This window comes from Tachypleus tridentatus, chromosome 4, assembly GCF_004210375.1.
Source record: "Tachypleus tridentatus isolate NWPU-2018 chromosome 4, ASM421037v1, whole genome shotgun sequence".
Classification (NCBI taxonomy): Eukaryota; Metazoa; Arthropoda; class Merostomata; order Xiphosura; family Limulidae; genus Tachypleus; species Tachypleus tridentatus.
Window position 1 is genome coordinate 27,439,634 of NC_134828.1, and position 27,593 is coordinate 27,467,226.

At 35.3% G+C, this 27,593-nt stretch overlaps 3 protein-coding genes across 3 annotated transcripts in view; 1 reads left to right on the forward strand and 2 right to left on the reverse strand.

Moving 5' to 3' along the window:
* The window catches only part of scaf6 (SR-related CTD associated factor 6), a 44,518-nt gene extending 32,590 nt beyond the window's left edge, over positions 1–11,928 (forward strand). The window contains 6 exon segments of the mRNA XM_076497410.1: positions 389–522; positions 842–1,069; positions 2,053–2,310; positions 2,724–2,803; positions 5,154–5,349; positions 11,308–11,928. Of these exon segments, the coding sequence (XP_076353525.1) occupies positions 389–522; positions 842–1,069; positions 2,053–2,310; positions 2,724–2,803; positions 5,154–5,349; positions 11,308–11,350 (939 nt within the window). The 3' untranslated portion in view covers positions 11,351–11,928.
* A 382-nt stretch (positions 11,929–12,310) lies between these two features.
* Positions 12,311–13,603, reverse strand: LOC143248086 (post-GPI attachment to proteins factor 6-like). The gene is made up of 2 exons (XM_076496522.1): positions 13,457–13,603; positions 12,311–12,550 (listed from the first exon to the last, which is right to left on the reverse strand). Exons 1-2 carry the CDS (start codon positions 13,601–13,603, stop codon positions 12,311–12,313), a joined length of 387 nt encoding a protein of 128 aa, XP_076352637.1.
* The window catches only part of LOC143248736 (uncharacterized), a 33,699-nt gene continuing 18,445 nt past the window's right edge, over positions 12,340–27,593 (reverse strand). The window contains exons 3-11 of the mRNA XM_076497409.1: positions 24,446–24,650; positions 23,348–23,472; positions 19,942–20,231; positions 19,145–19,542; positions 16,527–16,750; positions 15,010–15,562; positions 14,534–14,712; positions 13,457–13,717; positions 12,340–12,550 (exon numbers count right to left, since the gene is read on the reverse strand). Of these exons, the coding sequence (XP_076353524.1) occupies positions 15,508–15,562; positions 16,527–16,750; positions 19,145–19,542; positions 19,942–20,231; positions 23,348–23,472; positions 24,446–24,650 (1,297 nt within the window). The 3' untranslated portion in view covers positions 12,340–12,550; positions 13,457–13,717; positions 14,534–14,712; positions 15,010–15,507. The remainder of the gene's footprint in view (positions 12,551–13,456; positions 13,718–14,533; positions 14,713–15,009; positions 15,563–16,526; positions 16,751–19,144; positions 19,543–19,941; positions 20,232–23,347; positions 23,473–24,445; positions 24,651–27,593) is intronic.

Sequence of the window (27,593 nt, forward strand, 5' to 3'; positions counted from 1 at the left end):
TTCTAAATCTCCCATCACACCAGTTAATTTAATATTCTTAAATTTATGATGTTTTTCTCTAATTTTACCATTGTATTTGTAACTTGTAAATAAATATTCAATGCTAAATGTATGTACCAATGACCTATTACCTACACTGTTAAGCCTAATGTTTTAAGATCAAATGCATTATTTTTTTTATTACTGCTTTAAGTTTGCATTAAATTAATTAAGTTTAATTCCAACACTTGTCTTTACCATTGTATTTGTAACTTGGAAATAAATACTCAATGCTAAATGTATATACTAATGTATTACCTACACTGTTAAGCCTAATGTTTTAAGATCAAGTGCATTTTTTTATTACTGCTTTAAGTTTGCATTAAATTAATTAAGTTTCATTTTATAGCTTGAAGACCCAGAATATAAACCTTTAGATCCTAAAGCAATTTGTCTGCCACCACCAGCACCACCTACAGAACGACTGCTTACAGCAGTTGAGATATTTTACAGTGCTCCTTCTCATGAGAGACCGAGAAATAGGTTAGCATTTTTTATGTTTCATATCTTCATTGGATTAAAGTAAAAAGCTGAAGAAAAATGTTGGATTTAAAACTGAAATCACCACTCAGAAAATAGTAACAAATATTTATATAAGAAATTAGGTGTTTGTGTTGCATTGGTAAACTTCAGGCTTCTCTAAAGTGTTAAAAATCAAAACTGATCCTACTTACCTGTTTGCAAGTCATTTGTTTATCCCTAAAAGTATGTATTCTAAGCTACAGCTAAATATATGCATATCTGTTTCTTGTCATGTATACTTAAATGTACTTGAAACTTTATTACTTTTTTAACCTTGAAGTGAAGGCTGGGAACAGTTAGGTCTATATGAGTTCTTTAAAGCCAAAGCTCAGGCTCGAAAGCATCGACAGGATATGATTGAAAGAGGAGAATGTCCACCAGAGGAGCCAATACCAAGTGTAAAAAGTGAACAATATAGAGAAGGAGAAAATCCTAGGAAATTGCCAATACTACGCCAGTGCAATAGATCAGACACTCCTCCTAGACGACACTACAGGGAAAGCAAGAGGTGATATTTCTGTAGACAGTAACTTGTTATTTGGTTGCTAGCAGCTAAGATTGACATTCCTGTAGACAGTAACTTGGTGTTTGCTTTCTCTAAATCTGGTCCAAGATGTTTTTATCTACTATACTCACACGTTCCCTTTCTGTACCAATACTGTTCAACACAATAGATTTGCTTTCTTTAAATTTGGTCCAATGTGTTTTTATCCACTATACTCTCACGTTTTCTTTCTGTACCAATACTGTTCAACACAATAGAGTTGCTTTCTCTAAATCTGATCCATCATATTTTTATCCACTATACTCACACGTTCCCTTTCTGTACGGATACCATTCAACACAATAGACTTGCTTTCTCTAAATCTGGTACAACATGTTTTTTTCCACTGTACTCACATCATCCTTTACTTTATTGATGCTATTCAACACATCAGATACAGTTTATTCAAAATGCTAAACTTGCGTGTCTTGCTTGTTTTCATAAATGGGCAATGGAAGACCTTTGGTCTACAAAGTCTAATTATGTAATTTTTTTAGCTGTGTTAATGTTTTTGCTCCACCCATATCTGCAGATCAATACACCTCAACCGAATTCCAACAAATAGATCTGGGATAGACAGTTGCAAGATGATTGGATGTACAAATTGTTACCGTAGCTCAGGAATGGCTCTTTCCTGAAGTAAAATTAGGCAGTAACTTGTCTGATTGAAAAGTTAATGAATATAATGAGAAGTTGAATGTTTTTATTGAGTATGAGGGATCTAAGATTGTATAAAGATGAATAATAAGCAATGAGAATAAATTAAACGTTATTCTATGTGAATAATTAGTTTTAGCAGTTAAAGGAGAAATATACATCATAACAACAGATTGTCTTGTCTTCCCAGACTTGATTTAAAATTTATCAGTCTAAACTGGATCATAACATATCATAAATTTCAAGCTGGTTTCTAGTAATATTATTATGTGGTATCATTGAATATATAGTCCCCCAGCCAGACAGGAAAAAAGCCGTAGCCCTAGTGGAAGTAGAAGTAGAAGTCGGAGTAAGAGTAGGTCGAGGTCCAGTTCTCGATCGCCATCCAGATCGCGTTCACGCTCAAGATCGAGATCCAGGTCAAGAACCCCCCCGTATCATCGATCGAGGAGGTCCAGGTCAAGGTCCCGGTCAAGATCACGGTCTCGGTCAACTTCTCCACCTCACAGAAGAAGTCCAGAACGAAGTCCCACTCCTCCATCATTTTTGTGAGTTCTGTTTTTAAAACGATATTTATATTTAATGCCATTATAATTATGTAGGTAGTAGCAATTCGATATTTAGGTTTCAGAAGGTTGTAGCTAGTTATCCTTTAAGTTTACACTAGATGACAGCTACTTAATGTGAAAATTCATAATTGGTGGCAGTTATTTAATATTTAGATTTACAGTAGGTAGCAGTTATTTATCCTATAGACTTACATTAGGTAACAACTAGTTATCATGTAAAACTACAGTGAGAAGAGGAAGTTATCTTGAAGGTTTATACTAGGTAGCATAAATTATCATCTATGTTTATAATCAGTAGCAGCTAGTTTATGTGTAGGTTTGCAGTAGATAGCAGTAGTTATGATATTTTAATGTATTCATTTGATACATTAAATTATTTCTCTTCTGTTCAGTGGATCAACCTATGCTGGTAGTGGTATGACCAGAAGGCTTGATGAATCCAACAAAGGACACCAACTTCTAAAACAAATGGGTAAGTTAGATATAAGTTTAATTAAAGAAAAGCCAGTAACTACAGTCTCTTATGTCACTTTTCAAAAAATGGCAGCTCACTAACAAAACAACTGTGTTACATGTTGAAAACATCGTAAGTCACTAACTAAACTGTGGGTAGTGTTACATGTTGAAAAAATCACAAGTCACTAACTAAACTGTGGGTAGTGTTACATGTTGAAAAAATTGTAAGTCAATAACTAAACTGTGGGTAGTGTTACATGTTGAAAAAATCACAAGTCACTAACTAAACTGTGGGTAGTGTTACATGTTGAAAAAATCACAAGTCACTAACTAAACTGTGGGTAGTGTTACATGTTGAAAAAATCACAAGTCAATAACTAAACTGTGGGTAGTGTTACATGTTGAAAAAATCGTAAGTCACTAACTAAACTGTGGATAGTGTTACATGTTGAAAAAATCACAAGTCACTAACTAAACTGTGGGTAGTGTTACATGTTGAAAAAATCACAAGTCACTAACTAAACTGTGGATAGTGTTACATGTTGAAAAATCACAGTCACTAACTAAACTGTGGGCAGTGTTACATGTTGATAAAATCACAAGTCACTAACTAAACTGTGGGTAGTGTTACATGTTCAAAAATTCACAGAGTCACTAACTAAACTGTGGGTAGTGTTACATGTTGAAAAATTCACAAGTCACTAACTAAACTGTGGGTAGTGTTACATGTTGATAAAATCACAGATCACTAACTAAACTGTGGGTAGTGTTACATGTTGAAAAAATCGTAAGTCACTAACTAAACTGTGGGTAGTGTTACATGTTGAAAAAATCGTAAGTCACTAACTAAACTGTGGGTATTGTTACATGTTGAAAAAATCATAAGTCACAAACTAAACTGTGGGTAGTGTTACATGTTGAAAAATCACAGATCTCCAACTAAACAGTGAGCAGTGTCCCATGTTCATAAATTCACAGATCTCCAACTAAACAGTGAGCGGTGTCGCATGTTTGTAAGTTCACAGATCTCTTACTAAACAATGAGTGGTGTGACATGTCAAGAAATATACAGATCTCAGCAAAGAATTTCAAATCTGTTAAAAACATTAGTGGTCTATCTTAATCCATCAGTACCTGAATAGAGTAACGTAGAAAAAATTAATACTTTCTTGAGGAATCATTACGAATATGTGTCATTTACTACTTCTAAAAGATAAGGAAATTAAGCTTGATGTGAGTTGTGAACACAGTTTCTCCTGTACTGAACTTGGTCGTAACTCAGTTTGTCCTGCACTGAACTTGGTTGTAACTCAGTTTGTCCTGCACTGAACTTGGTTGTAACTCAGTTTCTCCTGTACTGAACTTGGTCGTAACTCAGTTTGTCCTGCACTGAACTTGGTTGTAACTCAGTTTGTCCTGCACTGAACTTGGTCGTAACTCAGTTTGTTCTGTACTGAACTTGGTCGTAACTCAGTTTGTTCTGCACTGAACTTGGTCGTAACTCAGTTTGTTCTGCACTGAACTTGGTTGTAACACAGTTTCTCCTGTACTGAACTTGGTCGTAACTCAGTTTCTCCTGCACTGAACTTGGTCGTAACTCAGTTTCTCCTGTACTGAACTTGGTCATTACTTTTTCATCAGACCTTGAAATAGCTACTATCTTTATTGCTAGTTTTTAAACCCATTTTACAAGTCTTGGACACTAGGTTTATAACACTGAAGTTTATTCAACCTACCCAGTAATGGTTGTACCTTACTGCCACTTCTTTCCTTGTGTAAGAAGTTTACAGCTTTGTATCCAAACTCTGTGAATGTTTTAAACACTTTCTGAACAAAATCTTTTATTATTTTGTTTTGATTATATGTGTAGTCACCTAGGAGAAAAGAAAACCAGCAAAAATATGTTGTTGTTCCATTAATTGATTAGGTCACAAGATAATGAGAAAAGATTCCATTAAGTCTAAATCATTTTAACTGCTTTGATTTCATGTGAAAAAAAGATTACAAACCAAGAAGTTTATATTGGTTCATTTTCCTAAACAGTTGTGAACAAATTTGTTTTACACAGTTTGTATCTTGTGTGTTAGTTTAGGTGTGGTTCATGCTTTTCTCTTGTGTTAGTAAACTTGTTTATATGTGGTTTCTACAGTTATTATCTTGCATGTTAATAAACACTAACTTGGATATGGTTTATACTGTTTGTATGTGTCAATGAATGTTAGTTAAGATGTTTACATGTGTTGTATGTTAATTAACATTAGAGTACATTGTAAACCCTGTAATCCATCTTGTTTTTAGTGTTTTTCACAGTCATTTTTCTCAAACTGTTGTTGCTGGATAATTGATAGATTTTCTTTTTGTTCCAGGTTGGTCTGGAGCTGGTCTTGGAGCCACCGAGCAAGGTATCCAGGATCCCATTCATTCTGGAGAGGTGCGAGATCGTCAAGACATGTACAAGGGTCTTGGAGTGAGCCTAAGTGATCCATTTGAAAATTTCAGAAAAACTAAGAAGCAAGCATTCATCAACCGCATGAAAGCTAGATCAGAAGAACTGGGAAAAATGTAATTGTCAAACATTTGTTTCAGATTTTACATTTTAGACAAGTGTTAGCTTCTTTGGCATCAGTTTGATGCACTGTCTGAGCTAGAATTGTACATGAATTTTAAACTCTTCAGTTTTGGGAGAAACAAAATAATTGGATTGTCTGCTGATATACAGACTAGTGTGTGTTAATACTGATAATCCTTAGAAACTTCCTGATGTAGTTAACATGAGCATCAATCATCTGATTGTTTTATGGTATTCTATGATCGGTAGTAGTGTTGTGGTTACTTTATGCAGTTTTAACTCAACGTATACTTGGTTGTATGACAACCCTAACTGTCTTAACAGATGGCTACAGTCATGATTGACTGATTTCATTATCTTTTATTTATTTCTGTACAGACCATACTAAATGTGAAGGGGAGTTCCAGACAAAATACAAGTAATATTTCAGAATTGAAGGGTTTTTTTCCTAAATAATTATAATCTCAAAGTTTCTGTATTGGTCGACAGACTGTTTAACCAGCACAGTGTAAATATCAAATACATTACTATGCACAAGTTAGTTTAATCAAAAATTACAATGTGTGTAAGAGGGGTTGTATATTCTCTAACAGTTCCTCTTTCCTACATATAAGAGATGATTCATCAGATTAGTCCTCTCTCTGTGTCACATGATTCCTAAGCTTTCAAATAATTTTTTTTAATTTTATTTTCTGAAAAAGAATCCCAAACAGAGAAAAATCAAACAGCACTAATTAATAGTGTCATCCCTGAAAAATATTTTAATTACAAAAGAGTTAGTATGTCAGAAAACAATTTGTTTCTCAGTACCAAACCAGGAAAACTTCAAATATTGACACTGGTACGTTAGTAACACATTTAAGGTATTCTAACTTTCTGTTTGTTGCTGTGTTTTGCTTCCACCTGCTTTTTTCCCTCACACATAAATATAGTGTTAGTGAAATTATTTCTACTAAAGCTGGTTTCCCTCCAAGTGGTTCAGCAGTAAGTCTGGAGGCTCACTCTGTGAAGAACCAGGTTTTGTTACCCATAGTAGGCATAGCACAGATAGCCCATTGTGTGGCTTTGTTCTTAACAACAAACAAATTATCACTTTAAGTTCTAGATAAATAATACCGTTTGTTCTCTTTTCTATAATTTCGATATAAATTTGGATGTTTCCATTTGTTAAACGAAATAACTCTTTGCTTTGGTGATCTCGAGAGAACTATAAACATGGTTTAAAATCATTATTTTTGCTTAAACGTGATTAATCCTGTTACATTGGACATTGTGGAGCAACCTCAGTTGTTAGGGAAAACATAGAAATCACTGACCAGTAGCTATTTTCAAGTTAACAGGAAAACATCTTGGTTTTCCTCATAAGAGTTGTTTACATGCAGTCTTAATGTTTAACTTGTTTCATTTATCAAAACTATAATGGTTTGCTTCAAATAAAAACCTGTCATGACAAATACTTCTTAGTAAATATGCATATTTTAATTCTGTGACTTGTTTTGTCTCAGCTGAGATAATGAAGTGAGCTAAGTACTTTTAACACCTTCTGACTGTAAGTTGGTAAAAACCATAAAATGAAACATTAATTGGTTTGTGAAGTGATGCTTTCATAAGATAAAGTACAATATAAAAGCATACAGCATTGTTGTGTACAGCTGTTTTACATGATACTGTCATGTTCTTTGTCTATAGCCAGTTTAATGTAACACCATACTACGTTATTGTGTACAACTGTTTTACATGATACTGTCATGTTTTATGTCTATAGCCAGTTTAATATAACACCATACTACGTTATTGTGTACAGCTGTTTTACATGATAGTGTCATGTTCTTTGTCTATAGCCAGTTTAATATAACACCATACTACGTTATTGTGTACAACTGTTTTACATGATAGTGTCATGTTCTTTGTCTATAGCCAGTTTAATATAACACCATACTACGTTATTGTGTACAGCTGTTTTACATGATACTGTCATGTTTTTTGTCTGTAGCCAGTTTAATATAACACCATACTATTATTGTGTACAGCTGTTTTACATGATGTGTCATGTTCTTTGTCTATAGCCAGTTTAATATAACACCATACTACGTTATTGTGTACAACTGTTTTACATGATACTGTCATGTTCTTTGTCTATAGCCAGTTTAATATAACACCATACTACGTTATTGTGTACAGCTGTTTTACATGATAGTGTCATGTTCTTTGTCTATAGCCAGTTTAATATAACAGCATACTACGTTATTGTGTACAGCTGTTTTACATGATAGTGTCATGTTCTTTGTCTATAGCCAGTTTAATATAACAGCATACTACGTTATTGTGTACAGCTGTTTTACATGATACTGTCATGTTCTATGTCTATAGCCAGTTTAATATAACACCATACTACATTGTTGTATACAGCTATCTTTACTGACAAGACAAACATCTGAATTGTTTTACAGTTGATGTTTAATAGGATGGAAATTTGACATAGTAAAATGATTTCTGAAAAAACACAATTCAAGAAACAAAACTAAATACCAAATAAAAAAACAAGTATTAAGTAAGTATATTAGTTTTTGAGTTTTAGTGAAACATTTGTGATGTTTCTAACTACATGAACTTCTGATAAAGAAAAGTACATTAAGAAGAATGCTGTGTGTGTACAAAACATCTGTCTGATTACCCTGGAAATGTAAGTACAAACATGGATCTAAAGATTGTACAAACAAAGCATGTATCAAATCTCCTGGAGTCCAGGATTAACAGCATAATGTAGCAGCAGTAACGCCTTTTAGTTTTGTTAATATAAAAATTGTATTTCATTAAGAAACTGGTAAGACATCCTGGTAATGCAATCAGTTGTTACTCAGCACTAGAAACAGATAACAGAAGATAACTGATAAGACATTGTAGTAATATAATCAGCTGTTACATGGTCAGCTCTAGAAAGTTTAATCAGAATATAACTAATACAATATTGTAATATAATCAGCTGTTACACAGACAGAGTAATCATATTACTGGTTAGACAGTATTAATATAATCAGCTCTTACACAGCACTAGAGACAGTTTACCACTGATAAAACATTAAGTAATACTGTTACACAGCATTAGAGATATCTTAACCTGATTACTGCTATTGTAGTAATAAGTAACTTATTACAGAAAGGAGCAGATACTGGCTGACAGAGAGAGAACCCATTGAACCTTCAGTTTCATCTCTGTCAAGCAGTAACTATAAAAACATGATTGTTAGGTCCAGTACCTTTTGTCTTGAAACTGTATCACAATGCCCTCTGGAAATCAGACTTTAACTACATCAAATGCAAAGTACAAATATAATACATATTCAAATAACAGAACAGATTTTAATAAATACAGGTTAATGCAGCCATACTATGATGTAGTATTGCTCTAATATATAAATTAGTAGAACTACACATAACCAGCATGCACCCAACTCTTGGTGTCTTCAGCATCCTGAAAGTGGGTCTCCCTCCCATAAACAGATTTTTCTTGTTCTTTATAAATACAACACGTCCTTCAAAATGTTTGTTCTTAATCAATATTTTTTAAGTATTTACAAAATATGGATGCTAAGTTTGCAAAATGTGGAGAGAGAGAGAACAAAACGTATTCAACAACTTATTTCTTTGTGATATCATGAAATAAGTTTTCATACTTTGAAGTACGTCAGTTAGGTGTCTCTAATAGTTAAAGCAGGTTCCTCCTGAATTTCTAAAGAATATAAAACTGACATCATATTGTGAGTGAGGGTTTGCCCTGTGAAAGAACTCTGGATTTAATAGCTGGGTTTGTTATATTTTTCACACCACAATATATACTTCACACTTTAAACTGGGTATGTTATAAGAGTAAGGGTCAGTCCCTTGCTTAGATTGTGGGTAATAAGCTGCTGACTAGTTCAGTAGTTTAAAATTAGAGACAGCAGCAGATATAGTAACTTTATAATAAATACAAATACCCTCTTTGCGGGTTAATAATTCACGTTTTTATCTCTAGTAAAAACATCTAGCTTTTCACACATTTAACAAGATTTTGTTTTGAAAAGTTCTGGAGGTTTTATAATACAAGATACACTACAGTTAAATAAAACAAAACTGATGCCCACAAGCATGATTAGCAAATTACAATGAAATAAATATTTGCACCCCTAACTCTCAAGTGATGTCCCTGTCCACGACACAATAAAAATTTTGAAATGAATAATATAGATTTTCCTTCTTTTTTTTTGTTTGTTTGCTTAACTGAGGGAATCCAAGTGACTAGGGATCATCTCAAACTTTAAGGCTAAGACCATTTTGCAATACATAATCATTTATTTATTTTATTATTACGTAAATATTGATACATTCAGAACTAAATAACACTCTGTGCACGTTGTATTTTTCATGACCAAAATTTGTCTAAGTTCCAAAATAAACCTGATTTCAGTGTATAAAAAAGTGGGAATTATGTCTTTAACTTCTAAGTAATTATTTAATAAGGTATTTAACAAAAAATAGTGTGTTACTAAACTTGTGACAAAGATGAACTTCTGAACAACAGACATTCACCTCTCGGTGTGTATTGATTGCTAGGCAGCAAAAGCATTCTCCTCTCGGTGTGTATTGATCACTAGACAGCAAAAGCATTCTCCTCCTGGTGTGTATTGATCGCTAGGCAGCAAAAGCATTCTCCTCTCAGTGCATATTGATCACTAGGCAGCAAAAGCATTCTCCTCTTGGTGCATATTGATCACTAGACAGCAAAAGCATTCTCCTCTCGGTGCGTATTGATCACTAGGCAGCAAAAGCATTCTCCTCTCGGTGCGTATTGATCACTAGGCAGCAAAGGAATTCTCCTCCCGGTGCGTATTGATCACTAGGCAGCAAAAGCATTCTCCTCTCGGTGCGTATTGATCACTAGGTAGCAAAGGAATTCTCCTCCAGGTGCGTAATGATCGCTAGGCAACAATGGCTTTCTCCTCTGAGTGTGTATTGATCGCTAGGCAGCAAAAGCATTCTCCTCTCGGTGCGTATTGATCACTAGGCAACAAAGGTATTCTCACCTCGGTATATATCAGTTGCTAAGGAAAGACTCATCACAGTATATGTTGGTAGCGTATGCCACAATACTTGAAAGTTGTTGAACATGCAGTATAAAAATATTTCTCATAAAATATTTACGAAATTCATATCGAAAGAAGTTTTCCTGAGCAATTGTTCCGGTAGTATATAAGGTATTCCTTCCATGTTAGTTTAAACAGAATAATCTTTCAAGTGTAGAAAATTGTTTCTATACTTAAATGCAGCAGGCAATGACATACCATTGCAATGCATCACTGATTTAATAGGTAAACTTTGAAGCAACTGATACAAGCTCTTAGTATTAGATTAAAGAAGCAACGTAAGAAGATCCCTGATGGTTATGTGATTTTAAAGATCCAGAGAAACATTAGGTTGTTGGAATAGATAAGTCTGCCTGCTTTTAGAGTTGAAGAATACCATCCCAAGAAAAAGAATGAGGTGATTCCATTGTTAATTTGTTACAGAACTCTTGAGTAAACATTCGTTTTCTAAACTAGCTTTGGATCTAATTACCCTTATTTCTTCCTTGATTAGAAAACGAAAATTTTAAAAAATCAGTAAGTTTTAAACAGTTATTGCCATTTGATATCACAGTACGTGAAGACTTCAGATGTTGGCTTGTTGGACCCTGCACCTTTTAACTTAGAAGTAACTTTATTTTAGGTTAATATATCATGATCTTGTTCTATAGCATGTCTGTTTCACTATATTGCAGAAACTTGAATGATCCGTGATGTTTCCAACTCAAGTGAGAGCCCTCTTGTGGCAGATCTGCAGAAGAGAATGAAACAGAAAACATGTGAATCATCATAGTCACAACTAAATATGACAGAAAGGATATTAAATATATGTTTTCTCTAACTTTGCAGATGTGAACAAAGCAGTCAATTCAAGAGTGAGTGGCAGGAATGAAGTCCAAAGTATGCGGGCTCTCATCAGACAGAAAAGAAATAGTTGTTTGTTGGATTGGGAAGACATACTCCATGTATTCTTTAACTTGAGAGTTCAAGTGTAAAGTTAATCTGAATGGACTTGCATGTAAACAACATTTCAGGTACAAAATTCATACAGGAACGAAGTAAAAATTACTCACTTGGGAAGATGGTTCCAAAATTAAATACACAGTACATATTTCAGAATAGTCATTCTTATTGGCCTACAAAATTGGCTGCTTTGTCCAAGTTATAAACAAACATTTGTTTAAAGAAAATGTTCATTAAAACATGATTTACCATAACTCTACAAGAGAGCACCAAAAACTCAGTAAGTAGTCAACAATTATATATTTTCTATCTTTTTATCATAAATTTTTGAACTAATACACAAGTACTGTATTGAAAAAGAACATTGATTTCATTTAATATTTACGGAAGGCACTAAGCCTAATTGAGTATAGAGTGTGGTACTGTGATTTTGAATTTGATTTGTACCCAAGTTGAACTTGTAAAGATTTCAGTCAATAAATTCAGTCAAAACTGATTACAGTAAACATGAGAAACTCTGCCTTACTGTTTTGATTTTTGTAACTTAAGTCAGCAGTTGTCAAACTTTAATTTAAAAAGGCCATTGAGTTAGTAAGTATATTTGGGACCACACAAACCTATCGATATTTTAATGCATGTGAATTTAATCTGACAAAAAAAAAATGTATAATATTTTGGACATGAGTTGCCAACTCTTGAGAATCGACAAACCCCAATATTTTGGACATAACATGCTGACCATTGAGAATCCACAAACCCCAGTTTGAAAAACGTTGACTTAATAGTCATAGAAATTGAGACCACACTTACAAATATATATATATATATAATCTTTTAGTGTGAGAAAATAAAAACTATTAGTAGACAACAAGTAAAACTGTTTTATAACTTAACAGTATACAGTGATTGTGAAGTCACCTTTAGTTTCTCGACGTTCTGGGAGAAGAAACAAGACTGATAATGCCACAGAAATATGCCACGTGCTGTGAACATACTTGTAGTTGTCGTCGGTTTGAAGAATGGTAAATATTATTACTCCTACACACACACTGATTACCCCTGGTAACAGACAGAGCAACCACGTTCTTTTTCTAGGGTAGCAAGCTCCTTCGTAACGACAGTGGCTTAACTGGAAAGAGAAGAAATTGTAATGTTTTTCATGATATAACAGACAGTTTGGATATAGCTTTCGATTCTTTTAAACTGTTACTTCAGGATGTGTGACTTTATTGGTTACAGGGTTACTAGTAATGTAGAAGTAACGTACACAAAATACAAACAAAAACACCACCATGCCACTAGTTGTTATAGCTAGTATCTTACGTACAAAATGAGTAACTTCGTTCAGTTTAAATTATTTAATCGGTTATTTTGAGGTAATAAACATAAAGTTACCTGATACCATACGTGGATCATTGTTGAAAAATATGAAAACAAGTCAGTAATTTGAGATTAATATATGCTTCAGATTTCTTTATACACTTATTTTAATATAACAGTTCTGCCTGTTCTGTGTCAATCCTGTCAAATTTGTATTTTAATTTGGTGTGCTTTCACCCACTACCTGAATGTGTGAAGTTTAACACAAGATTCTGACGATTCGTACCCATATACAGATGACACTACCTGTTCAATCAACGATATAGGTTTCTTTCATTAAATGTGTGTGTGTTTTTCTTATAGCAAAGCCACATAGGGCTATCTGCTCAGCCCACCGAGGGGAATCGAACCCCTGATTTTAGCGTTGTAAATCCGAAGACATACTGCTGTACTAAGGGGCCTTTCACTTAAGAATTCAAACATTTTTTTTTAGTGTTGGTCAGTGACCATCTTCCAGTCCCTTTCAGTTAAACAGTAACTACATTACAATGTTGATATTTGTTCTTATTCTATAGAAGACGTAACAGATAGTTATCTGTTGTCTAGAAGGTGAGGAGACTAGCAGACTACGAGTTTTTATCTATTCATCCATGCACGTGTAAGTTAAATGTATCACTGTCTGTGGTTAAGATACCAGTCACATATGTTGACTTACCCATGATATTAGTAGGATGATAAGCCCTATTCCACATGGCGTCACAAAAACCCACAAGCCTGTCCTGTCGTATTCTACCGCGAGGGCTATTCCCACGGCTCCGGCCATGTGCGCTAAGCTTTGAAGTGTCGTTGGCAGGTCCGCCATCGCTATTAACGTAACCCAGAAAGCCAATATGGCGGAATAAAAGTCGCAAAACTGAAGAACACTTACTCTCATCATACAGAAGTTGTAAACTTCGGCGTCGCATGCGTGGTATAACTAAATAACATAAAGAAACAAACATTTAGAAACACGGCGTTGTTCAAATTGTCACACAGAATTCCTCTAAATAAAATATTTTATCATACTTTGTTTAGTATTAAGTAAATGCTTAATCGAACAAAATATTCATCTTCCATCTCAAGTTATTTCTCTTAATTTTAAGATTTTCCTAATAATGTTTGATGAGGCCTCGCTTTGATGGCGCTGGAATAGCGATGCTGGAGGTTTTTAACAATCTATAAATGGTGAAACGAAGAAATAATAAATACCACACTAACATCTTATAAAATTGAAAAAGAAAGAAGCTTAAATTGATACTATATGTATATATTTATAAACACAAAGAGGGAGAGAAAGACACTGGTCCAAAATTTAAGTTTTACATTTGGTGTTTTGAACAGCAAAAATTTCCATTGTGGCTTAAAATTTAAAGTAAAATGAATTAGAAACTACGTGCTTGTTAATGGGAAACACTGATTGGTAATTAACCCATCTTCTTATCGTAATGTCTTTTGGCCAAACCAAAAAAAAAAACGTATCATTTAAGCTTCTAATTTGCCACACCAAATAAAAAAATCTTTCATACGGGACATCATGGTACCTATCATTGAAAACTGTTATAAATGATAACGTCATAATACTCATAACAATATTATTGTTGATAAAGTAGCTTATTAAAGAGTGTTTTCACATATAGAATGATGGTACAGAACTGTGGCCTAACATTGTTCCAACACAAGGTAGAAGAAAGCGATCTGACAATAAACTTGATGAAACAACTTGTAATTATATCAAGTTTAATTTTCTACGTACCACAGAGAAGCACATTGTGAACAAATACACCAACCCTTCTGTGTAGTGGAGACGGTACACCGATAGAACAATGGCCGGAATGAAAACAATGTTACTCAGTGTAAGAAGTAACACTTCCAGAAGTTGCTGAGCGTCCGAAACAGCATTCGTGTCGTCTGTACAACCCCAACCACGCCACCCTATTAAAAAAACTTAATTAATTAATAATGGGCTCGCTACTTATATTTCAAAGGGAACTTATTTTATTGTAATTCTTAGTCCAAAACTACTGAAGAAGTAATTACCTAGCTACATCGCTAAAAATATTCGTCCCTCGTTTAATATGTATTGCTCCATTACAAGGTTGAGAGATTGCATCGTTAAATTCCGAAGTTCGATACCCTGGTGACATCTAAGACAAAATGTCTTAGACTATTACGTTCTCAAGATTTGTTAAACCTAAAGAGAATCTGGTATTTCTTCATAACATACATTACCTGAAGAACAAACACAGGTACTGAACACAAATCCACCACTGTAGTAACTGTAACATTTGCCGTGGTCCCCACAACTGTTCCCAACACACGATGAGGAGTTGACGTTTAAGTTAACAGCGGTTGTGTTAGCATAACACCGGACGTCCACTACCTCACTGTGACAAAAAAACAAAATCTTATACTCTGTGTAGCTTGAAAAAGGGCACACAGTAATCAATTTTTTTAACAAGATGAACAACCTCTGAAATGTGTAATGTTCAAAGTTACTATGATTTTAACAACATTAGAAAAATCCTTGTTTAAAACTACACTGATCTTCACAACGTTACAAACATCCTTGTTTAAAGCTAAGGTATGATCTTGAAAGCATTTAAATTAATAAGCAAGTTTTTCTCTTGTTTGTTTTCTATTGCAAATAGTCTATAAAACATCTCTAGAGTAATTTCTACAACAATCTAATGAAAAACAGACCTCGTGACGATTTCTTACTTCAGTCAATTACAAGACTAGAAGATGGTGTAAATTATCCAAACACTGGGAATATGAACTTAATCTACAAGAAGGAAGGACTTTTTTATTCCCTGCACGTGATTGTCATTGTTTTTATAACATATATAAACACAGAGAGGATTGAGTAAGTTATATAAAAATGATTTCAAATACACAAATGAACTAGCCACGTGACAACCACATACAATATAACGTCGCAATGAAATAGAATCAGAATTACATTTTGACATCTGGTTTTATAGGTGGTATGATGTCACAGAAAATTATTTTTGGAAAGAGTATGTAAAAAATCCCCTTTAGTGCAAAAGATTCATTCACTCAAATCATAGGAGTATGTTTAGGTCGTGTGTGAATTTAGAATTTAATAGCATAGAAAAACAAAGAAATGTGGATCAACTTGAGGTACCAGAACCCTCCAGAAAGAATCCTGGAACAAGTACCCCAGCCATGGTAAGTAAAGTGCGGCGTTTTTTAATAGGTGAGAATGAACTAATACAAGAGTGAAAGCCAGTCAACATAACATAGAACGCTCTTTGTCTGGGAAAGCAACACCTATCACATGTAACTAAGGTACTTCCACGAAATATTCAGCTGTCAGAGATTGAGAGGTGCATACATGCAATTTCATACAAAGATGTACCAGTCAAGTCTCCTAAGGTCTTTTGTATGATCTGAGTTTTGAAATTGGCGATAGAGAACTGGTGCCCTCCTATACTAGGTGGGTTATGGAAACTATATCTTGAACTGATGTACTTTTGACATGCAACCTTATGACAGAGCTTTTTGCAATAAAAACTGCGCTGCAGGACGATTGTCAAGATGCACGACTATCATAATAAATATAACAGAACGTGGCGACATGGTGAGTCTTCAAAATACATTTTACTCAACCTCATAAAGAATGTCCCTAGTTGTGTTCTTACAACAAAAATTACAATAACTCCTATTTACTAGACACCTATAGAGTTGGTTGCAACTCCTATGGTAATATCTGATTTAACACCTACTTTTCGTTTCCCTCTTTCTCTTGAAAGTAGCAATGAGGGGTGAGTGTGAGATACCACATCCCTGCCTCTGGAAATGGCACCACCATAGTGAGCACCCTATTTATTGCTGCGCTTGTGTTCACGCTGCCCTCCATCCCCGTCCGACAACTTCCATTTTCTAACAGTGAGGGACGTATTCCATACTCCAGACAAGTTGTCAAGGATATGTTGTTCATCGTGATATTCTGGAAATAATAATTTTAAAAATCGTTAAGCGGTGTAAAAGTCATATCCTGTCACTGGACCGTACCCTTGGTGTTGGTTTTGAAAATTCTGTCTCACTGGATACTATCATTTATTTAAAAAAAAAAAAAGCATATCGCTTTGAATTTAAACTTCTGAATTTTTCCAAAAATCAATTTATAATTTCTTAGATTCAAAGCAGAAATAAAAATAAACACAGTTACAAAATATTACTGTATTTTTACTGCTTGAGGAATTTCGCGCAAAGCTACTCTAAGACTATAACTATTTGCGCTAGCCATCCCTAAGTATAAAGTAACAGACTAAAAGGAAGGCAGCTAGTCAACCCCACCCACGGCCTACTCTTGGACTACTCTAATTGAACAGTGGGGTTAACCATCACACTGTAACGCTTCCAAGGCTGATAAGTAGATTACGAGTTCAGTGTTCTAGTCGTCAGGCTGTACTTGTCATGCTTCTCTGCCAGTTTGTGTGTAGGTTGTATTCGATTTTTTGCCATTTTAAATAACTGATTTGATTGTTTTGAGGAATAACATATTCTGCCCAACTTAGAAATTGTGAAATTAAAGAAAATGAAATAAACACTTGGAAGATATTTGTACATGTAAGGCATGGTAAAGCTGGTGAAGTGGTGTCCTCGGTCTGTACAAGGCGTGGTAAAGCTGGTAAAGTGGTGTCCTAGGTCTGTACACGGTATGGTAAAGTGGCATCCTAGGTCTGTACACAGCATGGTAAAATGGTATCCTAGGTCTGTACACAGCATGGTAAAATGGTGTCCTAGGTCTGTACACGGCATGGTAAAATGGTATCCTAGGTCTGTACACGGCATGGTAAAGTGGTATCCTAGGTCTGTACACAGCATGGTAAAGTGGTATCCTAGGTCTGTACATCGTATGGTAATGGTAACTGAGCAGTATTTTGACTATGTAATTGAAATATTACATTTTTCCTATGTTTAAACTCACAGTTATGTACTACGTGTTTGATCGGTCTGCTGCTATTTATTTTTTACTTCAGTAATAAATGTGTTAATTGCGACACCTTAAAAATGGACAAGTCGAACTGATAATATCACCAATACAGACAAAACGGATATAGAAATACAGTGTCTCGAAATGAAAACATACAGGACTGAACAAAAGAGTGGTCTCCCTTGAAAACGTTGTTAATTTGTTATATATTTTATTAGATAGCAGAAAAATATGTTTGTTTGTTTTGGAATTTCGCACAAAGCTACTCGAGGGCTATATGTGCTAGCCGTCCCTAATTTAACAGTGTAAGACTAGAGGGAAGGCAGCTAGTCATCACCACCCACCGCCAACTCTTGGGCTACTCTTTTACCAACGAATAGTGGGATTGACCGTCACATTATAACGCCCTCACGGCTGGGAGGGTGAGCATGTTTGGCACGACTCGGGCGCGAACCCGCGACCCTCAGATTACGAAGCGCACGCCTTAACGTGCTAGGCCATGCCAGGCCCAGAAAAATATGTAAAACTGTTTCTAGAATGCACTCGACGAGATATGTTCAGATACGATCTAAAATTTTAACACTGGCTTTTTAAAGACTTGAACTTTTCATGATTTTATTATACATTCTCATAAACAGTGTTGTCCACCTGCTGTAGTTGATTAGATGTTTTTATTCCTACTAGCCTACAAAATGATCAAACAAGTTCTTGTGTAATAATCGAACGTAAAAATGAAACTCAAAATAACACAAACCAGTTTCACAAGTTAATATTTAGTCGACATTCCCCTGGATTTCATTACTGCTTCACATCCACATGTCATGCTTTCAATGTACAGATATTCCTGAGTGATTTACTGACATCTTTCTCTGAGTACATCAAAAAGTTCATTTTTCGTGTTTGGCTTGCAATCTTATGCTAATCGGTTTAACTCAGCCAATATATTTTCAATCGGATTCATATCAGATGATTGACCTGACCATTCAATAACACCAATTCTCTTATATCTAAGATATCTTTAAACGACTCCACAATTACTGAGAAACTTGTTTGTTCATTTTGGAGGCTAATCGTAATAAGGTCTAAGAAACTACAACAGGTTCACAACACTTTTTATGAGAAGACGTAACTAAAACATGAAAAATTCAGGTCTTTACAAAAGTCAGTGTTAAAATTAGATTTCGAGATCATGTTTGAACAGATCTCGTCGAGTGAGTTCTAAAAAGATGTAGTTTTATATATTTTTATCTTATCTCATAAAAGATATAACAAATTAACAACATTTTCGGAGAGGAGCGCTTTTTTCTTCATCCCTGTAAATTTGTTTTTTCTTTCATTTAATGTTGCCTATTTTGGTAAGTTTTTATTTCTGTAAACAGCATATGAGAGATTAAACAAACTTACTATTGTAACGGGTAGAGCCACTGTAATTTCCAAAGTTCTACCGATATCACGGACGGGATAAATTTCGAACGTTGTCACTGTTGTCGTCTCCGTCGAGATATTTAGGGAAGATGTACTTCTGTTACTCGACCAAGGGACGTACCAGAAGTCAAAGCTTCCTCCCTGGGCGTGTCGGACCAGACGTACCCTCTTCCAGCAACATTCCGAGCAGCTGTCTTCATGGGAGAAGACTGGATTGGGAGTAGCGTATTTCAGTGTTAGCCGAGATTCGAGTAGCTGTGGTGATTTTCTGAACAGTTCTTTTTTTCTGCCTACTTTGGCTTCTGTATGGCGTGTGTGACCGCCCGCTCGTGGTACCGTCACGTGCTTGTTCGGATCTTTCTCGGATTCTTGGCAAACTAATACAAAGGTTTATGTCAAGAGTTTCAAAACTGGAGTAAAATGATGCGTAATTCCTTCACTGCACGTGCACATGATGGTCAGTAAAGGCGGAATTAATATACTGAAATACGTTTCCCAATAAACACAACAAAGCAGCTTCAAAAGGAAGCCCCACCTCATTCTTGTGTCTCTGCTTCAAATCAAACATTGACTCATCTATTACCCTGCATCTTCCATAAACATATGGAAGATCTTATCTTATCTTATCTTAACCTTATCCTAACATCTTCCAGAAATTAACTTTTTAAGACGACCATTTTTCTTTGATTAAAATGTTTTATTTAATAAAGGCTATTACTAACATTCACATTATTAGGTTTAGGCTGAATATAAAAGTAATGTCACGTTGATCTCACCTGTAAAATCCACCTGGATACTGAACTCAATGGTTGTATTTCGCACTACCTCCACCAAAATATAGTTCCAATTCTCGTCGCTAGAGGTTATAGTGGCAGCACAATCTGCTCCAAGTGCGATCCGTGTGCATTCAACCACGGTTTGGTCCAGGAAATCTTGTACGACAGAAGGAAGTGCCTTGGGTCTGACTAGAAATACCAGTGGACATTGGACATCTGTGGCAACAGGTATTGAAGCACAGCTGGTAACCGTGACCGTTACTGACCAAGTGTCTCGTGGAGCATAAAATCTGGAAGACACGTGGAAGTTTGAAGTTAATGACACACGTTTGTTTAAATTGTCTTGTATACCTGACATGTGTTCGTGATTTTATGTGTAGAAAAACAAAGAAATAAATTGGATAAAAAGGAATATATAATTACCGTATGAATATCGAAATATTAAGAAAGAAAAACGTATTATTCGAATAATTTTTATGAAACATTTGTAAAAATATTTTTAATACATTGAAGCTTAAAACGAAATACAGAAGTCTGTTTAAGGCAAAGCTACTAAGTTTATGTGTCGTTGTCTCTCATTTTAAACTACTGAACACCGGGCACGCTAGGATCAGCAGCACCTACTTCTCAAGCTGAGGAACTGCCTGTTACTTTTATAACGAACCCACGGCTTAAAGTGCGGGAATGTTTTGTGTTATCTTCCAAATGTGAACCACACTTGCCCACTCTTAAATACAGAGCTCTATTACAGTGAGAACTCTGGCCCACTCCAAAGACGAAACTTTACTTCAACTATATTAAACTTTAAAAAACACAACAGAAAACACTACAATTAAAAAATTTACCCAGCAGCTTTATTGAGACAAACACACGTATACGACACAACATAAAAATACTCAGTGGCTGTTATCTAAGCTCGCTGTTAACAAGTCCAGAAAATGAAATATACTAAAACGAATACTTTACAAAGAGAAACTCATTCTACGAGACCTACTGAAAGTGCAGGGCGCGGCCTAGTTGTTTGTGTGCCTGTATTCGTGGTTCGTAACCTTTCACCGCAGATAGTGGATCCGCAATTTTGGCCTAAGTAAGCAATAAAAGAGTAGATCAGACTTGAATAACTCAAGACCTGAGGATAGTTGAAGACGATTAGCTTTCTTCCCTGCAGTCTGTCATATCAAAATTAGAAAGGGCTACGTGCAGATAGCCCGCGAGTAATTTAACACTAAATTCCAAAGTAGACAAATAGTAGTGAAAACAGAATGGTTCAGATATGTTCATATATCTGTTTGAAAGTTTATCATGTCGGAACACCACAGCAACATCCGCTCTTTTAAAAACAGCAAAAAATAAATAAACAAGGTTTATTGCTGATCATAAAAAAGAAACATATTTGATAAAGTAAATATAAAGTTCAATCTATCATTGCAGAGTAATAGTATTGATATCTGTTGTGGTACTTTGGCCACTTTACCTGTAGTAGTGTAGTGTTGATATCTGTTGTGGTACTTTGTCTACTTTACCTGTAGTAATGTAGTGTTGATATCTGTTGTGGTACTGATATCTGTTGTGGTACTGTGGCTACTTTACCTGTAGTAATATATCTGTGCTGATATCTGTTGTGGTACTGGCTACTTTACCTGTAGTAATGTATGTTGATATCTGTTGTGGTACTTTACTTTACCTGTAGTAATGTAGTGTATGTTGTGGTACTATCTGTTGTGGTACTTTGTGGCTACTTTACCTGTAGTAGTGTAGTGTGGTACTGATATCTGTTGTGGTATATCTGTTGTGGTACTTTGGCTACTTTACCTGTAGTAATATAGTGCTTTGATATGTAGTAGTGTAGTGTTGATATCTGTTGTGGTACTGTTGTGGTACTGTGGCTACTTTACCTGTAGTAGTGTAGTACTGTTGTGGTACTTTGGCTACTTTACCTGTAGTAGTGTAGTGTTGTGGTACTGGCTACTTTACCTGTAGTAATGATATCCTGTTGTGGTATCTGTTGTGGTACTACTTTACCTGTAGTAACCTGTAGTAATGTAGTGTTGATATCTGTTGTGGTATGTAGTAATGTGTTGATATATCTGTAGTAATGTGGTTGTGGTACTTTGACTACCTGTAGTAATGTAGTGCTGTGTTGCTACTTTACCTGTAGTAATGTAGTGCTGATATCTGTTGTGGTACTGTGGCTACTTTACCTGTAGTAATGTATAGTGGTACTTTGGCTACTTTACCTGTAGTAGTGTAGTGTTGATATCTGTTGTGGTACTTTGGCTACTTTACCTGTAGTAATGTATGGTTGATATCTGTTGTGGTACTTTGGCTACTTTACCTGTAGTAATGTATGTTGATATCTGTTGTGGTACTTTGGCTACTTTACCTGTAGTAGTGTAGTGTTGATATCTGTTGTGGTACTTTGGCTACTTTACCTGTTAATGTATGTTGATATCTGTTGTGGTACTTTGGCTACTACTTTACTTTACCTGTAGTAGTGTTGATATCTGTTGTGCTGTAGTAATGTATGTTGATATCTGTTGTGGTACTTTGGCTACTTTACCTGTAGTAGTGGTGTTGATATCTGTTGTGGTACCTGTAGTAATGTATGTTGATATCTGTTGTGGTACTTTGGCTACTTTACCTGTAGTAATGTAGTGCTGATATCTGTTGTGGTACTGTGGCTACTTTACCTGTAGTAATGTATGTTGATATCTGTTGTGGTATATACTTTACCTGTTAGTGGTGTTGATATCTGTTGTGGTACTTTGGCTACTTTACCTGTAGTAATGTATATATCTGTTGTGGTACTGGCTATATCTGCTGTGGTACTGTGGCTACTTTACCTGTAGTAATGTAGTGCTGATATCTGTTGTGGTACTGTGGCTACTTTACCTGTAGTAATGTAGTGCTGATATCTGTTGTGGTACTTTGTGTAGTAGTGTAGTGCTGATATCTTGTTACCCTGTAGTAATGTATGTTGATATCTGTTGTGGTACTGTGGCTACTTTACCTGTAGTAGTGTATGTTGATATCTGTTGTGGTACTGTGGCTACTTTACCTGTAGTAATGTAGTGTTGATATCTGTTGTGGTACTGTGGCTACTTTACCTGTAGTAATGTAGTGTTGATATCTGTTGTGGAACTGTTGTGCTACTACTTTACCTGTAGTAATGTAGTGCTGATATCTGTTGTGGAACTGTGACTACTTTACCTGTAGTAATGTAGTGCTGATATCTGTTGTGGTACTGTGGCTACTTTACCTGTAGTAATGTTGTGTTGATATCTGTTGTGGTACTGTGGCTACTTTACCTGTAGTAATGTAGTGCTGATATCTGTTGTGGAACTGTGGCTACTTTACCTGTAGTAATGTAGTGCTGATATCTGTTGTGGAACTGTGGCTACTTTACCTGTAGTAATGTAGTGCTGATATCTGTTGTGGTAACGGCTGACCCGGTGACAGAGTCAATACTTCCTCTACGGTTTCAGTTATCAAATTCGACGTTAACCACGCTTGGCATGGAAGATAAACTCCCTGAAAAACAAACAAGATTTAAATTAGCAGATCCTTAATAATTAACAACGACATCATCTCTTCAAAAATTATTTCGATAAAAGTGTAATTTAAAATCGAATTGAAGAATTAAATATTTATTACAATAGCTCACCCTCCAAGTTATCAGACCTAAATTATACTCACTTGTTACTTATTATCTCACAATTATTGCACAGATTATCTTTACAGTTGTTTAGTTTTGACGTACACACACAAATAGCTTATTTTGGTTTATGAATTTCGCGCAAAGCTACACGAGAGCTATCTGCGCTAGTAGTCCCTAATTTAGCAGTGTGAGACTAGAGGGAAGGCAGCTAGTCATCACTACCCACTGCCAACTCTTGAGTTACTCTTTAACCAACGAATAGTGGGACTGATCGTAACATTATAACACCCCACGGTTGAAAGAGCGAGCATGTTTGGTGCGACGGGGATTCGAACCCCGACCCTCAGATTACGAGTCGAACGCCTTAACCCACCTGGCCATGCCAGGCCTATATTTAATTTCTAGACAGTGATAACTATTTATGAACTTTAATGATGGCAACTTTTGTTAATGGTTTCTTTTGAATTGTGTAGCTAGCGCAGATAGCCGTCCCTAATTTTGCAGTGTAAGACTAGAGGAACGACAGCTAGTCATCACCACACACCACCAACTCTTGGGCTACTCTTTTACCAACGAATAGTGGGATTGATCGTACCATTATAACGCCCCCGCGGCTGAAAGGGCGAGCATATTTGGTGCGACGGGGATTCGAACCCCTGACCCTCAAGTTACGAGTCGAACGCCTTCACCAACTTGCAACACCGAGCACCTTTTGTTGATGTAGTTTGTCGTTTCACGAAAAATTAATGAACAGCAAAACTGAAACTTTATAATGAAAGAGTGTTTTTATTACCTTTGTTGAGCTGGTGTTTATTTCAACGATACTGAAGAATTTTTAAAGCTTACCCTCTGTCCTATGTTGTCAAATTTTTCAGCTACGAAAGCGATAGCGTACCAATCTCCTGATAGAGGGCAAGAGATATTCAACTGAGCGGTCTCCGAATTTGTTAGCAAAATCACGTGATGTAGATACTGCCGACGAAGACGGAACCCACGTGGAAATGATTCGTTTTGTGGATTTACTACAGGATAACTTCCGTACTGTAGGTACCTGGTCGACGAGAAAATTGCTTCTGTTACTAAAAACAAAACACCAGCATTAAGAGAAATGGTACTTTTTCACTGTTGCCACAGGGTTCTCCTAAAGTGTGAAAACCAAAAACCCGTTAGCCCTAACTGACGTGGCTTTATTTCATTGGCCAAGACATTTAATATTTTTCAACTGCTTCATTGCGTTCATTTTTTTAAATCTGTGTTACGTCACATGTGTACAGGAATGATAATTTTTGAAATTTTGGTTCAGTCTTGGCAAATACGGAATACGGATTTAGGAGTTTGTAAAAAATGCGCGTAAGAGCGTAACGTTTTCATCACTCATCCTCCAAACGTTTTAAAATTTAATTACGAAAGCTGATTTAGCGGAAATAGTTATACTTATGCATAATAAAATATAAGAAATTTTCTAGCTCGCACTGGCATAGGTTATGATATTTTTAACTTCATAAAGAGTAGCAAGATAGTTTGAAAAACGCAAACCGAAACTAAGACTTCAAATTGAATTTAATGCTTGCTGGAAGACATGAGACTCCATTAACCACGCTTATCCTCGAATCTCTCCCAGCAAGAAATTCTTTTATAAGTAGAACGGAAATTTAAGTAATTATCATAAGTTAGAAGATAATTAGGTTTTAACCTAAAAGTCGCTTCACTTATTCGAAACTCATTAAAATTAAAACACAGTCTCGAAAACTTGTTAAATACTATAATCTTAAGAGCAACATCTTCCAGAAGTTCGACAATAATGGCATTTCCTCGGATAAAATATTATGAGTAATTGTTTTTGACTACTATAACGCAAAGCCGTACTCACAACAGGAATCTAACTTCGACTGTTAACGTTGTAAGGCCTCAAGCTAACCGCTGAACCACGTTTTCATTTAATGTTTTTGATAATTTTATCATAATGAAACCTCTGAAACAATATATGAGGTCCATAAAATTAAGTTGGTTCATTAGTTCGAGATTAGTTGATTTCATTTGTTGTTCTTGTTTTTCATGTCACTTCGTTAATTGCATGTTGTTATGTTAGTGTATTTCACGTCTTACAAGTAGAAGTTGAATCAACGTATGGTGTATTTGTTGCTACAAGTTTGAAAATACGAATAATACTGATGAATGAAACTATAAGGTACTTCTGGCTCCTCATACTGGGTTAAAAAGTTAAATTTTAATTATGTACTGCGAGAAAATGGTCAAGAAGTTATAAATAAGGCTTCAATCGACTGAAATCTTGACAAATAAAATCTATGTTTAAATACTGAACAGTGTGGCTTCAACTCTATGTTATTAATGAAGTATTTCAACCGTAGTCGGCTGAAATATGTGAGAATGGCGTGAACATGTGACGTGAAGACGTTGAATAAGATATTGAACATGTGTACGTGAAGACGTTGAATAAGATACTGAACGTGTGTGCGTGAAGACATTGAATATGATACCGAACATGTGTGCGTGAAGACATTGAATATGATATTGAACATGAAGACGTTGAAGAAAATACTGAACATGTGTGCGTGAAGACGTTGAATATGATATTGAACATGTGTACGTGAAGATGTTAAATAAGATACTGAACATGTGTACGTGAAGACATTGAATATGATACCGAACATGTGTGCGTGAAGACGTTGAATAAGATACTGAACATGTGTATGTGAAGACATTGAATATGATATTGAACATGTGTATGTGAAGACATTGAATATGATATTGAACATGTGTGCGTGAAGACGTTGAATATGATATTGAACATGTGTGCGTGAAGACGTTGAATAAGATATTAAACATGAAGACGTTGAAGAAAATACTGAACATGTGTACGTGAAGACGTTAAATAAGATGCTGAACATGTGTACGTGAATCAGTACTAATGTTTGAAATACAAACTATCAAAGGTGTTATTGTGTCGTCGTATAAGAACAAAAAGTATTGTTTATTCAGAGAAGTGTTGTGTTACAAATACCACGTCTAATAAGTTCGAAATCAACATCACGTTACACAGCAGTGTGCTTTACATACGACCATTGCATTTGTTCCGTCTTTAACATGAAACTTGTACGTATACTTCGTCTCTAACATGAAACTTGTACATGTGTTATCAACTAGCTTTATTAATTGAAAATAAATTCAGAAACATATTTAATTTTTATCGTAGTTATCACAAAATATCACAATATCTGATAAATCGTTCAAATAACGACACACGTGCGAAGTCTACAAGATAGATAACGCTGTAAAGTTTCTCTTGTAAAAATCTTTTTTTTGTATCAGTATATTGACAGTGTTTTAGTATATAAGTACCAGTAGAAACACCCGATTTCAGTTTTTCTTTGGGTATTTAGGCGGATGCGGTTTTTCTGATCTCCTGAGTAGAATGTGATCGTCACACGTGTTACCCATAATACAACAATCACATTACCAACGGCGGAAACACACTGAAGAGGAAATGTCTCATCACGATAATAGGAAGACACGAAGTACGTTCTGCAGTTCCAATTGTGACAATATACTATATAACTAATAATCCACGGTATCAGTGACCCATAGTCTATGTCATTAACCAGCTTCGTTTCAGGTTCTCTTGTGAAGTCTGCTTGACTATGAAATTCTCTTTGTATAAAAATAATACGAAAAAAAACAAACACACACGATATATTTAACTACTATTATCTAATTACGTTATCATAGTCTGTTTAACCACAACAGAATTTATTATTTTCCTGGTTCCCTGCTGGTAGAGCGGTAAGTCTTCGGATTTACAACGCTAAAATCAAGGGTTTGATTCTCCTCGGTGGACACAGCAGATAGCCTGATGTGAATTTGCTACAAGAAAAACACACAATTTTCATGAGGAAGTACAGTGAACTATTCAAAAGAGATCGACTTTTGGGTCTCTTTAAAAAAAAAAAAATATTGCATCTTTTGTGTGTGATCC

What these genes read in the sequence shown, in the direction of transcription:
- LOC143248086 (XM_076496522.1), bottom strand. Translation starts at nt 13,603, where the DNA reads ATGGCGGACCTGCCAACGACACTTCAAAGCTTAGCGCACATGGCCGGA. An exon ending in TCATCCTACTAATATCATGG is followed by an intron (nt 12,551 to 13,456) that starts GTAAGTCAACAT and finishes TTCTCTTTCCAG; the next exon opens with TTAAGCCACTGTCGTTACGA.